Below are 15,587 nucleotides of genomic sequence, written 5' to 3' on the forward strand. Positions count from 1 at the left end.
GAGGCACCTAAAATGATCTTTAAAGATGTACACTACATCAATTGGGTCTACTTTAATAAAAAAAACCTTTAAAGGGGCAATTAATTACCTACTAGACATTAGTTTTTTCCTAAACAATAACAACAAATATTGATCAATCGTAAGTGAGATCAGCACAGGCTGTTACAAATACAGCAGTTCTCAGGGAAGCTAACATTTTAAAAGTGAGCAGCATAAAGTTACCAACAAAATGGAATGATTTATTTCTACTAAATTTTTAGTTCTCACAGATGACTGTTAAGGCTCCCATTTTTTAGCCTGTAAGGGGGAGTTTGTCTCTGCAAATAAATGTTCATGCTCCACAGACAGCTAACGTTTTTGAGCACTATGTGCAGGGCAGGGCGTTTACGCTCCTCTCCCAAACAACCCTAAGTGGCAGATACTATTCTTATCCCCATTTTACAGATGAGGAAAGTGAAACAGACTGCATATCAGATGATAAATGACCGACTTGAGATGTTAATCCAGGGAGTCTGACTCCAAAGACCATGTAAATAACTGCCTCCAGAATATACCTTATAAATCAAGTAACAGATCTTAAACTGGCACAAAAAAAAGCAGCACAAAACCCAGTGAGTTTGCTGGATATTCTCACGTTGGATTAAGTGGAAATAGTTTTAAACTATGATATGTTAAGATTTAATGAAATGCCACTTCATGTTAGCTTTTCCTCTAGAACTACTTATTTTTAGAAAAAAGGAGTTAAAAAAAATAAAACCAGAAACCAGCAAACTCAAATAGCCAGTGGCTTCTTTCCCCTGAGCCCTCTGAGATTTTTTAACACACCTCTAAAATGCTCTTGTATTCAAAGTAGTCAAAGTAACTTAATGCAGCCAACAGATCAAAATAATTACTAAGTCACTGGCCCTCAATAATGTGTTTATATGTTATCTCCCTAACTAACCGGTCTGAATTTGGCCAGATAGAGATTATTCCTGTTGAGTTCCTGGCACATAAAACGTACTCAATGAAAAGCTGTCAAACAACTCAGATGTAGATTTTGGAAAAGCTGTAATTAAGCTGATTTTAATCATCAAGCTTGTTTGTATTACTTAAAATCCAGGTGGTGACTAGGGAGTGTGTATACTACAGTGAGCAAGAAATCGAGGCCAGAAAACGTAAGCCTGAGTTTTGCTATCTACTAGTGTGTCACCTTGGGTGTCTATTTACCCCCTTTTCAAGGTTCAGTTTCCCTATCTGTCAAATGAGGAGAAAATTAGATAATTTATATAAACCAGTGACAGAAGACCGAGAAATAGATAACTTGTTCTTATACTCACTTACAGAAAACTATTTTAAGTCCTAGGTGTGAGTGAATGCTCATTCTTACTCTGTTCTACTACTTTTGAGTCAACTGGTAAAAAGCAAATGTCTTCTGGTCTGTTGCTTGCATTCCCCAGAACATCCTCTCAGACTTGACTCTCCTTGAGTGATGCTTAAATACCAAAAATAATCTCAATTTAGATAATGAATATCTAAATGGTTTTCTCTCACATTTTTATTTAATAATTTTAAATAATTTTAACTTTAAATATTTTATTTAATAATTTGACTCCAAATTTTCTAATTTGCTAGTAGGTGGGTGAGTTGAAGGCAAGAGGAAAGTATCGATCTCCATTACAGTAATTTGAATAAATGACCAACAAAACCAGTTTGGTGATTTTAACTGCCAGTCAGCAACTTTCTCACGTATGGACAGAGTGAAGGCACCATGTGTGATGAAAACTTTCTCTGACTCCTCTTTCCAAACCAACTTTCTCTCCTTGTTATGTGGGTCAGTGTATGGAAGCAAAAGAAACCCTCTGCTGCTTTCTTCTCCATGGTTCCTCTCAAGTGCCAGTCTCAGGGCATAAAATGATTGTGCGTCCATCAGGACCCCTCCAAATCCTCACCCAGAGCATCAGGGAAGTAGGAAGCAGGCTGAGACAGCTCACATGCAAGAGGATTTTGGCAGTGGCTGGTCTTTCACGGAGGAGCGGAAGAGCCTAAGTTCTTCTCAGAACTACTGCCAGACTCCCAGAGCCTCAAATCAGTTTCCATGAGGTTAAAAAAGGTAACCAAACAAAAACCCTAGTTGCTAACAGAGGAAACAAAACACATATCATTTCAGGCAATTCTAAGAAGTATTCTTACTCCGCAGGGAATCCAGAATGGGGGTTGTGGGAGAATGCACTGCTCTTCCCATCTGTCCCCACGGAAGAAAACTCCTACTAAGTAACCCCGCAGACCATGGTTTTTTACTCTTCCAGTTGAAAGAAGCAAGCAAATTGCAGTTTCTGGGGCTCAAATTTTTCCACTGATTGACTGATTACTTATTTATTTGAATTTTTAATGTTTATTTTTGGGAGAGAGAGAGACAGAGCACGAGCGGGGGAGGGGCAGAGAGAGACACACACAGAATCCGAAGCAGGCTCCAGGCTCCGAGCTGTCGGCACAGAGCCCGATGCAGGGCTCGAACTCACGGACTGTAAGATCATGACCTGAGCCGAAGTCGGATGCTTACCGACTGAGCCACCCAGGCGCCCCTCAAATTTTTCCTTTTAATCTTACTGGTGGGGAGACTTTAAGATATGGTAGGAAATTTTTTTTCTAAACATTTTTATTTATTTCTGAGAGACAGAGAGTGAGTGGGAGAGGGGCAGAGAGAGAGGGAGACACAGAATCTGAAGCAGGCTCCAAGCTCTAAGCTGTCAGAACAGGGCATGACATGGGGCTTGAACCCATGAATCGTGACATCATGACTTGAGCCGCAGCTGGATGCTTAACCAACTGAGCCACCCAGGTACCCTAGTAGGAAATTTTACTGAGGGCAGAAGGAACCAGGGAGAGCGCAATGCCACAAATCGAAGTGTCATTAAAATTCTATTACTCAGAACTATTTTCAATAGAATGAGTCCATTTTTAAAAAGAGAAAAACGAAAAATATAAAAAATTTAAAATTTAAAAAAATAAAAAGAGAAAAACTAACCTGCTTTGGTACTTGTGCCCACACTGTGAGCATTCAAAATTCCAAGAGAAAGAATACATGAAAAGCTTTTCAATGAGGGGTTCCATTTTTAAGAGCAGGGGAAGTGCAAACACTGGGCTTTCCATATCACCTATAAAAAGAAAAGGGAAAACTATTGTTCATAATTGACTGAGAAAAGTAAACCCAAATCATTAACTGTTATCTTTTCTCACTACATTCACAGTACAGTATATGTGAAAACATGAATATATGACAGAGTAAGTTACTCACAGTGGGGCAAGGGGAAGTTTTTAAAGCATTTCTCTAAAAATGTCTATCATGAAGATTTAATTATCACTTCAGTCCCTGTCTTCCATTTTTCGTGGCAGACACCTACGAAAACTTTTTAAGACAAAAGACACAAAAGACCCATACTATCTCCTCAGAGCTGTTAACAGCTCTAGAGTATTATAAAAATAAAGCAAAAATACATAGTTTGCCACAGATACTAAAAATAGTACACCTGGTGAAACACTGTAGAATAATGGCAAACGTGGACAAAACCATTAAAAAGCCACTTCTATTCCAACCGTCTTGTTCCACGTGTGAAGGACGTGACACACAAGGTTCAAGGGCCGGCCTCGAATCTCCCTGCTTTTCTTCTATCACTCTTCTTAAAATCTTTTAACAGGTAAAATTAAACTTCAATGACTTTAAGACTAGAGAAGATCTGAATTCTGGTGTCCTTGAAACAAAAACCGGACAGTGAATCTGGTCCTCCAGTTTTGAGATCAGCAGGCAACTTAAATAGGAAGATTGACATTCTCCTCTTACACTTGTTCTCCAGTTGGTTTCTTGCCTTTCTGTCCTCAGGGGAGCTTAGATGGTGCCGTACTGATCCAGCCCTAGAAAGAACTGGAGTCCTTCCCTTCCCTACCTGCCCGGGAACAGTCTCGCTCCCATGGTCCAGTTCTCCCCCTGGCCTGCAGCTACCACAGCCTGGAACGTGGCCAGGAGGAGTCACCTTGGCAGGATGCAAATGCAGAGCAGGCGTTACTGCCGGAGCACACTCTGTACCAGTAGTTACAAAGGCTATTTTAACAGTCGCCTTTGTGGTACAGCCCCACAGCTATTTCCATACAAAAATAAAAATCAAAACAAAAGTTCTGTATGTAGAAATAAATGCAAATCAATCTCCTAAACACACGTAAACAGCGTAAACAGGGAACAGTACAGCATGAGTTTGTAACAGTTACTAGAATTTAAATGCTTACTCTACTGTAGCTAAATATTAATTGAGAAGCAACTAATTTATATTTCTTAACGACAACATAGAATCTGCAAGTCTAAAAATACATAAAGTTCTCAGTAAATCAAAATACCAGAAAAGAAAAAAATCATAAAAGAGCTCAAAACACACTGTTAAATAAGTTATATGCATACAGATCATTTTCGGTAATTTATATAGCTCCTAAATTAACCTTAATTATTTTTCCTTTGTTTACAACTCTTATGGGTGTTAAGCATAAAGCATTTGCTAGAGAACACGTAATACCAATTAATTCCAATTTTTATAACTTCCTGCTGAAATCAGTTAAGTGGTTTCTTTGCCTCTAGTATCTTCAGCCCAACTCCTACCCAACTACCTAGTTTTTCATATTTCCCTAAAATACTATCATTTGCCATGATGCAAATCTTTCAGTGGCGTTTTGCTGCCCAGCTAGTCAAGTTTTCTCTTCTGCTCATGGTTTTTTTTTAAACCAACATACAGAGTTCTTTAGAAGATATCCAGGATATTATTTCTTTGTTCTATTTTTGCCCAGAGGTTTTAAACTTCAATGTAAGTGTATCTACCACTATTTTATGTACCTTATTTAGGAAATTCTTCTCCACTGAGTGGAAAAATATTCAGCCATATTCTTTACCAAAGTGTTAGAATTCTGGTTTTTCATGTTTAGGTCTTTTTTCTTTTTAATTCATTTAGAGAGAGCGAGAGAGCGCACACGAGCGCAAGTCAGGGAGGGGCAGAGAGACAGGGAGACAGAATCCCAAGCAGGCTGCCTGCTGTTGGCGCAGAGCCCTATGTGGGCCTCCAACTCGAGAACTGTGAGGTCATGACCTGGGCCGAGCTACCCAGGCACCCCTGAAGTTTAAGTCTTTAAATGGGCTGAAATTTCTTTCTGATTACAGTGTCAAGTAGGGATCCAACTTCCCCCCTGTCTCAGGAACAAACTGTCCCAACACCATTTACTGGAGGCCTTTTTCCTTCCCCTACTTATCTACATCACCACCTCTGTCACAGGAGGTAAGCAAAAAGGGAGGGTTTTCATCTGGACTCTATTCTATTCCACTGTGTATCCTTACACTAGTACACAAATCTCAAAGACTAAATTAATCTTTAAGATTACATAAACAAATCCAAACGAGAACAATAGTAGCTTTATCTTAAAAAAAAAAAATTAGACATTAGAAAGAGAAAACTAAGTTGAAGAGCGCAGTTACCTTTGTGGAGAGGTAAGGAAGAACTGAACAGGAAAGAGTACAAAGGGGGCTTAGCTTGTATTTGTAATGTTTTATATTTCTTAAACTGCAGGGAGGGGAAACAGAGAGGACAGGCTACGATGCATTTTTTAAGAACAATAATCAAAACGATGCTATGGCTGATCTTAAAAATGTAACCAACATTCGGGGTCAGTACAGATTCTATTTCTCTTTCTTTAGTACTTTCAAACATACACTGACACTCAGAATGAGAACACAAACACTGTATGATTTTAAAATGCTCTTTTTAAGTTTATTTGTATTTATTTAGCACAGATTAGATTTCACTGGTAAGATCTTAAGCTCTAACATAGCACCCAGTACTGTGCAATGAGTAATATGGACACAAACAAGAGAGGAATTCTGCTATATTAGAAGAGCTGTACGCATGCCCAACTGCTATGACTGCACAAAATAAGAATTTAAAATTCCCTTCTCTGGGGGGTGCCTGGGTGGCTCAGTGGGTTGAGCATCCGACTTCGGCTCAGGTCATGATCTCACGGTTTGTGAGTTCGAGCCCTGCATCAGGTTCTGTGCTGACAGCTCAGGGTCTGGACCCTGCTTCAGATTCTGTGTGTGTGTGTGTGTGTGTGTCTCTCTCTCCCTCTCTCTCTCTTCCTCTCTCTGCCCCTCCCCCACTCATGTTCTCGCTCTCTCTCTCTCTCTCAAAAATAAATAAACATTAAAAAAAAAAAAACCCACAGGGCGCCTGGGTGGCTCAGTCGGTTAAGCGGCCGACTTCAGCTCAGGTCATGATCTCACAGTCCGTGAGTTCGAGCCCCGCGTCGGGCTCTGTGCTGACAGCTCAGAGCCTGGAGCCTGTTTCTGATTCTGTGTCTCCCTCTCTCTCTGACCCTCCCCCGTTCATGCTCTGTCTCTCTCTTTCTCAAAAATAAATAAACGTTAAAAAAAAAAATTTTTTTTTAAATAAAATAAAAATTAAAAAAAAAACCCACAACATTTAAAAATCCGTTCTCTGTTACATAGAAAACCAGGCCCAAGGCAGCAGTGGAGCAAGACACAACCTTGCTCCAAATATAATGATCAGGACTAAGAAGGGTGGCGATTCAGACTTGGAGAGAAACCACTCTCGAATTCAACTGGGAACTGGAGCAGGAACCCTGAATAAAACATCTCCGGTCACTCCAGGAGGGAGGCGATACCTGCAAAATAAACCACGGGAGCCCCTCAGTCTGCACTCTGGTAATCTTATGGAAAAGGCTCCTCTGCGATGAGTATCCACCCAACAGATCAGGGGTTGGGGGTAAGAACAGGGACTGAAGGAACCTCAAGAAAACTTTTAGGCTGACAGCACTGTTCTCTACCTTGATTGTGGTAATGGTTCCACACACCGTATACGTTTAAAAAGAGTTTTACTACATCTAAATTATACTTTGCTAAAAAGGAAAAAAGAATTTTCATCGCATCTGAGATCCTACCTGATAGTAAATTACAAAAGCCCTTTAGACCTAAAGGAGATAATGCCAAAGATTTGGCAAACTGAATTTCAGTTTATTACTTTAGGGACAGAGGAAACACAAACGTAGGAGCTCACGGAAAACAAAATAATAAAAGTAGGGGACAGAAATGTGAGACCAAAGATACTACCATTTACATGGTTTTTACCATGTGAAAACCAAGGTTTTTTACAAAAAGACCTTGCTTCCAGATGCAGTATCTGAGTCTGATGAAATAGATTTTTCTCACTGAGAAAAAAATTTGAAGGCATTGATATTTTATATAATTTAATATGGCTAATATACTAATAGAGGTATCCTGTATTTTTTACCACAACACAATATTAGCAGAAGAGTCAATACAAGGATAAAGAGAAATAAAACAAAAAGACAGTACCCTTTAAAAAAAAATCACTACCGGCTCTTCTTTGCAATACCCAAAAAATTGAGAAACCCCGGGACTCTAGCACCCCTAACTCCACATTGCTCCAAGGCCAGATCATAGAGAACAAAGCAGGTCTCGTTCCTGTGCCCTTCTTAAAAGAAAGCTTTCCCAAAAGCTCATCAGGATATTTCTCCTCCTATTCTCTTGGTGAAAATTGGGTACGGCAATTCTTAAACCAATCCCCGGCAAGGGAAGTCCAATTACCATGGCTGGGTTTAGATCAGAGATTCTCAACCCTGTCCATCCTTAAGAATCACACGGGGCTTCTAAGCCGCATCCCTGGGATTCTTATTTAATGGACATCAAGTACTTTTCAATGCCCTAGGTACTTTCTAATGCATCGTCAAGGTTGAAGACACTGAATCAGTCTACTGGAGGAAAGTATTAGAAAAGCAACCAATGGTGTCCACCCCCTGAGTATCCACCTGATTCTGAGAACTGCATCCACTCTCAAGGGTAGAACACAAGCCTGCACATTCATACGGGACACCTCTACCCAACAAATGATTTAACCAGCGGGAGGCTCCTAAATGAAACTACACAGATTTTTTCTCCCAAGAATCTAATCACCCAAAGTAATAAAATAGTGTATTTCCTTATGACGTAAGGATTTCTTTATGGTAGATGAGTAATACAGTTAAATTACACAAATTACTTACCTAATGTGCATCTAAGCTGAGGCTGAAGCCTAATGAAAATTTCATCTCTGACTTCATTCAGACAGGTCTCTATCTTTGCAAATACTTCTGAAGGAAGCTTTTTGCAATCTCCATCTAAAAATGAAATACAGATTATCAACTTCTCATCAATCTGTATCTTCCACAGAAAATTAAGACATTACCAAGAACGAAAGTTCATCAGAGTCAATACACTTTGTAGAGACGAAATGGAAAACACAAAATTTCCTTGATTCTTATTCCTCTATGTTGTACCATTTACTGCCTTAATACTTCCTCAGCCCAGCATCATTACTGGCAATTCCATGAGCTAACATCTTTGTGCTTGAGTAAATCTCAGTGAAAAGCTTTCCTCATCCAAATAACCACAGGCCTAGCAAAAGAGCTAAGCTTTCAGATAGTCTGCCTACCTCTGAAACAACTGAAGCTACATCTTGTCTTGTGATTATTACTTATGTTAGAGACATCTAGTCATTTATTTTTTTGTAGAACTTTTATCAAACTTAGCCAGATCACAGGAGCAGATAAAAGTATAATTATTTCCCAAACTAACATTTGGTATATATAGCTCCCTCCTTCTATTGTCTCTGGGGGGTGGCGGACGGTGAAGGAGTCTTCAATGACAGCATAATGTTTACACAGTTCTGCTTACTTAATGTTTACACATCCTGCTTACTTCACACGAATTTGCATCATTAAAAATTTTGTAGGCTAGTTATTACACTCCAACTGAACCACAGTTTTATTAACAATTTCCTTAGTGCCGGACGTTTAAGTTGCTTCTTTTCTCACTATTACAAATACTATCATGATAAACGACTTTGGGGCACATACCTGTCCACGTTTTTATTCATTTCTTTAGGGTTAAAGTCCTCCTAATGGAACTATTATGACAGAAAACTAAGATTAATAAGAAAACTATTTTGAATCAAAGCCACCATATGCACCTGACTAGTTATTCTTAAGCTACAAAAGATTTCACCGAAACCTCTTACAAATAATTCATATAGCCTGATCACACTCTGTTGGTATGTTTTACTACGAAAATACCTGGATTTCCCTATAATATGAAGTAAGCATAAACTGGAACTTTTATTTGACCATTCCAAAAAGAGAAGAGAAAACTTACAATTCAAAGTCAACTTAAACGTAATTACAACCATATTATGCAAGCTACAACTACTCTGTTAAAAAATTAATGATTGAACATATAAAATGGGTGAAGTAAACAGAATTAAGAGTATACTTATTGTGATGAGCACTGAGTAATACACGGAACTGCTGAATCATTATATTGTACACCTGAAACTAACATAACACTGGATGTTAATTACAGCGGAATAAAACAAAACACAAAAAATAAAGTGGCTATGCTTTATAAAAAAAATAAATATAATTAAAATGAATGCAAGTCCATTTTGAACGAGAAATATGCTCTTCTGCAATAATCAACTGAACTGTCAGCTAACTCCGTACTGGGGTTCCTATAATCATAGAAATACAAAGAAAAAACAAAAGCAAAAATGCTCGTGAAAAACTGGATTTTAAAAATTACAAAAAATTCAATCTCAAGGAAACTCAAATTGAAACAAAATATCTGACAAAATGATAACTTTTAAAATGTTTATACCCAAAGGTGATCTGAGTGCTCGGGGATGTTTTCTTCTACATATAATGGAATCATATGTTGATATAACCCTTCTGTAAAGCCTTTCAGAAAGATTCTTTATATTCACATTTTAATATCCCTTCTAGGATAAAATCAGCAGTGGATTCAAAGGATATATGGATATTTGTCATGAAGCTTATTCATAACTGAAAAAATAAGAAGCAGCCTGAATGGTCAACAATATATATGGAAGTACAATATATATATTTTACATATGCAGGACGTATATATAAAAGACTGCAACACCAAAGTCACGCTGAATAAACGTAAGGATTCTTGCCCCGACCAGAGAGAAAGACCTCAAAAAGCCACAATAATTAAAATAGTGTGGCATCGGTGCAGGGACGGAAACATGGTCAACAATGGGGGAACTATGTATATGACTGATGTAACAGATTGCATTAACCAAAAACAAGATGAAAAAGGTGAGGATTCTTGGGAAAACAATGTGTAAGATTTATATAAAAGACTGCATTGCATGATCAAAACCAAGCTGAATAAAGAGGAGGATTCTCATACTTCCAGGCAGCAAGACCTTATAAACCCCAATAATTAAAAGAGTGTGGTGCTGACACAAGGACAAAGTAACCAAGAAAACAAAACTGAAAAATAAATGGATGGCTATATGACAGAGGTGGCCTGGCAGGTAAATTGAAGAAAAAAGCGGAGCTGGACAATGGGGGGAAAAGGGGATCTTTATCACGCACAAAAGGTAACTTTAGCTGAATTAAAAATTCCATGTTGGGGTGCCTGGATGGCTCACTTGGTTGAGCATCCCACTTTTGGTTTCGGCTCAGGTAATGATCCCACAGACTGTGGGTTTGTTTGAGTCCCACGTCGGGCTCTGCGCTGCTGGTGTAGAGCCTTCTTAGGATTCTCCTTCCCTCTCTCTCTGCCCCTCCCCACTTGCACGCACTCTCTCCAAATAAACAAATAAAACTTTAAAATAATTCAATGTCAACCACAAATCTGACTTTTCAGTGAAAATATAGGTGAATAACTTTCTGATCTTGGGAAAAGGAATGACTCCTTTTAAATGTTGTATTACTAGCTACAAAAGGGAAGATTAACAATTTCTGTACAAAAGATATCTTTAGAAAAGTGAAAACACAAGATACAAATTGAGAGATTTAGCAACACATACCTGATACAAAAATAACAACAAAGACCTATAGAAATCAAACAAATAAGAACATGACCACTGAACAAATAGCGGTAAGACACAGGCATTTCACAAGAGGGAACATATGATCAATGCTACATATGAACAGCTGTCCAACCTCTTTAAAATTTGGGAAAGGCAGAGAGGTTGGTGGAGGATGGGCTAAACAGGTGAGGGAACTAAGGAGTGATGCGCACGGGGTGATGAACAGAACTGCTGAATCACTCTACGGTACTTCTGAAACTAACATAACACTGTGTTAACTGGAATGAAAATAAAATTTGGGAAAGGCAAATCAAGACGACAACCCATTTTACATCAAACAGCAAAATTCTCCAAATGTGAAGATAACCAAGGGAGAATATATGGATCGGGAAGACAAGAAGGAAGATCTCTTGCACATTGTTAATGGAAGTGCTGGTACGTGCACTTTGGAAAACAATCTGCCATTGTCTTGTCAATCTGAACTCAGATTTGATTCCATTCCTACGGTATACTCAAGAGAAACTCTCTAGATGAGCCCAGGTATTTACAATGGCAAAAAACAACTCAATGACAGTTGAATGAATAAATATACTGATATATTTACAAAATGTAAATTTATAGCAACAAAAAATAACAAACTACCAATACACGCCAACTTCGTAGATAAATCTTTATAAAAAGAAAAACAAGGCCCCAGAAGACATACCGTACAACATCGTTTGTATAAAGTTCAAAACAAACTAAAGTAGGCAATATACTGTTTAGCAATACATACATAAAAGAAAAAAACGGAATGATAACACATATTTGGGAATAATGATTTCCCCTAGGGGAGATGGAGGGTGGGACGGGGAGGAACACATAGGAGGTTAAATAATCGAGAATATACTAATTCTTCTTGAGTTGGGAGGTGGCTTCACGGGTATCCTATTTTACAAGAAAAAAACTATATATGCCCTTAATTGAGAATAGAGATTTTGGGGGAGTTGTGGGATAATGAGTGATGTGTATCTGTATCTTTTCCACACATATGAGACAAAACTGAAGATCAACCTCTGTGGCTCAGCCGGTTGAGCTTCCAACTTCAGGTCGGGCCACGATCTAGTGATTCGGGAGTTCAAGTCCTGCACCAGGTTCTCTGCCATCAGCGCACAGCCCACTTCCGATTCTCTGTCTCCCTCTCTCTCTGCCCCTCCCCCACTCGCTCTCCCTCTCAAAAAATAAAAACATGTGAAAATAAATAAAGAGAGAAATAAAATATTATTACCAACCTTTAACTCCTTCCAATCGACTGGTGTGCAGAAGCTTGCTTGCTTGATCATACTTCGTAAACAACCGCCAGAACACAGATCCCTCATTAGAACACAGGTCAGTCGCAGCGTTCTTTAACCCCTCCAAGTGCACCAGTGCTGACAGAATACAGTCTAACCAACAGAGAGCATTAGCATTTTTCCATTGGACGTAGGAAGACTGGCAAAGTGACGTACATTTGCTCTCCAACGGCATTTCCAGTTCAGATGTGCATCCTTCATTGCGAGGGGAAATCCCTCCAGTTCCAGAAACATCAACTGTAGTAGGAGCTTCTTCAGCAGCCATGTCAATAACATCAGCCTCCAAACTCTCATTCTGTTCCAAGGAACCAACTGTCCTGTCTGGGTGCTGTGGTCCACTGTGTGGTGAATCAGGTAAGCTTGATGAGGTCTCACCATACGCTTCTCCATCGCGTTTGCTGTTCAAACCTTGCTCACCGTCAGTAACAGTGTGATTTTTAGTCTTTTTGGCATTTGCTAAAAGAGGTGAATCTTTATAGCCGGTTTCCAAGAACTTTCTTTTTTGGGACTTATTTGGAGTGTGATAATCTTCCAAATCGGGGGAAATTAAGTTATTAAGTAATTTAGAGCCCAAAGGGTAGATGCACTAGAAAGAAAAAATAAAATGATAAAAACTACAAAAAAAGTAAAATAAGCTCAAGTTTTATATTACAGTTTCTATGTCATGAAATGTATGTATAAAATTTCAGCATTAATATAATTTTATCAATCTAAATTTAAAGGACCTAGGAATTTAACCAAAATTTTGGCCCCCAAAAGAGTTAATCTTCCCTAGTTAAACTGAACAATCAAGGGTTTAATCTGATCCACACTAGAGTAAGCTAACAAGGAAAACATACATTTTTCTGCTTTAATAAAAAATCTAATGCTGAGTGAATTAACAATTTCAACAATTTAAAGAAACATTCTATGATGAGTGTTACTCCTTTTGGGGCAGGTACACTGCATAACATTACAAACTGGAAAAGTGTTTTCAAATAAAAAAAGCTGCGTGAGTAATTTCTGTGTCTCTTAATTTTAAAAATGAATCTTAGGGGCGCCTGGGTGGCTCAGTCAGTTGAGCGTCTCTAGATTTCGGCTCAGGTCATGATCTTGTGGTTCATGGGATAAAGCCCTGCATGGGGCTCTCTGCTGACAGCACAGAGCCTGCTTGGGATTCTCCCTCTGCCCCTCCTCCACTTGCACTCTCTCAAAATAATAAATAAATGTTAAAAAAAATAAAACAGTATTAATCTGAAAGCACATCAGCATTATCAATTTTACATCCTTACTGGATCTAAGAGTCAATCTGGGTGAATTTTAACAACTTCATCAAATCTCACTACGTATTAACACAATTTCAGCCAAATATCAAAAGTGTAAACAAATCACTTAGTTTGAAAACTAGCAAAATATTTTAAAAAACAAATTCAAGAAATCTACATACTATGTGTCATTTAAAATGCCTTCTTCTACACAAGCATGCTAACTGCTACCCTGGTGGCCTCTAATGAGCTACAGAACTACCCCACCTGGTATTCACGCCCTGATAGGGTCAGTCCCCCCAACATAACGCTCTGGGTTTAGCCATGTGACCAGCTTAGATGGGATGTTACCAAGCATGATGCACGTGGAAGCCTGGTAAGTATAGGCTCATGGGCTAGTCCTTTTGGAACCCTCCTTTTGGAACACTCTCTCTTAAAGAAGTCCCATCCATCATACTGTGAGGAGCCCAAGTAGCCCCATGGAGAAACCCTTATGGAAAAGAACTGAGATTTTGGCTGAATGCCTACGCGGAGTTCCCTGTTGGCAAACAGTACTGACATCAGCCATGTGGACATTTTAGGTGTCCCAGCCAACAGCAGGTAAAGTGTTAAGAACTACCTGGGGAGCCCACAGAATCATGAGGAATAAGTAAAGCCATTAAGTATTTTTAGTCACTAGGTTTTGAGCAACAGACACTGAAATGCATTAAACGCTTTCATTTAAAGTACAGCTGCTTCTATACAAGTGAACGCCATTAACACTGTACTAAAGAAATTCTTTAGTTCAATAGGATAAGTTCTGGATTCTTCTGTTACCAACTAGTAATGCACTCACCATCAGCTAACAACTTGTCTCTCAACTTTATGCCCTGAGATTATTTCCTAAATCCTACCATATGTCAGAAAACAGAGAACACTTTAAAAGCGATAGCAACTATATATTCATAGGTATAGACAGGTATATATATATATATATATATATATATATATATATATACAGAAAAAATGAAAGCAGGACCTCAAAGAGATACTTGCACACCCTTATGCATTGCAGCACTATTCACAATAGCTTAGAGGTGGAATCTACCCAAATTTCCATGAATGAACAAATGGATAAAGAAAATGTGGTATAGTCGGGGGGGGTGCCTGGGTGTCTCAGTTGGCTAAGAAAATGTGGTATATACATACAGTGGAATATTACTCAGCCCTAAAAAAGTAAAGGAATCTGTCACAAGCTACAACATGGATAAACACTGAGGACTAAGAGTCAGTCACAAAGACAAATATAGTATGATTCCACTTACATGAGGTACCTAAAGTAGTCAAATCCATACAGACTAAAAGTAGAATAGTGACTGTCAAGGGGTGGGGGGAGGGAAAGGGCGAACTGTCATTCAGTGGGTACAGAATTTGAGTTTTTCAAGACGATAAAGTTCCAGAGATCTGTCGCACAATAACGGGAATATAAGTAACACTCCCAAACTGTACACTTAAAAATGATTAAGATGGTAAAATTCATAGGTTTTTTTTTTTTTTACATTAAATGAAAAAAAAAATTACAACAAATTTAAAACCAAAAAATCTTAATCGGTCTCAGAGTTAAAATAATGTTGTGCACATCCTACCAGCACCCCTTCTTAATTAAAAGCAATAAACCATAGGGCACCTGGGTGGCTCAGTTAAGCGTCCAACTCTTGATATCAGCTCAGGTCAAGATCTAACCATCGTGAGACTGAGCCCTGCGTCTGGCTCTGCACTGAGCGTGGAGCCTGCTTGGGATTCTCTCTCTCCCTCTCCTTCTGCCCCTTACCTGCTCCTGCTCTCTCTAAAAATAAATAAACTTAAAAAAAAAAAAACAAAAACAAAAAAAACCATTAAGGGCCCTGGGGCTGCAAAATTTAGTGGCCTAGACGGTTTCCCCCCTACATTATTTGAAAATACTTTAACTGACTTTTCAATCTATAATTTGTGGTCCAATCATAGGGCAAATTTAAAACATAATTTGTCCTTGTCCTGATTTTTCCCTCTTATGAATTAATGCTTTTGGATGTTTATCTCTTTTATACGTCAACTTTAGGTCTTAATATGCC

General features: G+C 38.6%; 1 protein-coding gene across 4 annotated transcripts in view; it reads right to left on the reverse strand.

Annotated features, from left to right (window-relative positions):
- The window catches only part of USPL1 (ubiquitin specific peptidase like 1), a 37,639-nt gene that overhangs the window by 13,955 nt on the left and 8,097 nt on the right, over positions 1-15,587 (reverse strand). For all 4 annotated transcript variants that reach the window (XM_060637437.3, XM_060637438.3, XM_060637436.3 and 1 more), the window contains 3 exons: positions 12,194-12,839; positions 8,089-8,202; positions 3,008-3,137 (listed from right to left, as the gene is read on the reverse strand). In XM_060637437.3, coding sequence (XP_060493420.2) covers positions 3,008-3,137; positions 8,089-8,202; positions 12,194-12,518 — 569 coding nt within the window. In that variant the 5' untranslated portion in view covers positions 12,519-12,839. The remainder of the gene's footprint in view (positions 1-3,007; positions 3,138-8,088; positions 8,203-12,193; positions 12,840-15,587) is intronic.

Source organism: Panthera onca, chromosome A1, assembly GCF_046562875.1.
Source record: "Panthera onca isolate mPanOnc1 chromosome A1, mPanOnc1 haplotype 2, whole genome shotgun sequence".
Taxonomy (NCBI): domain Eukaryota; kingdom Metazoa; phylum Chordata; class Mammalia; order Carnivora; family Felidae; genus Panthera; species Panthera onca.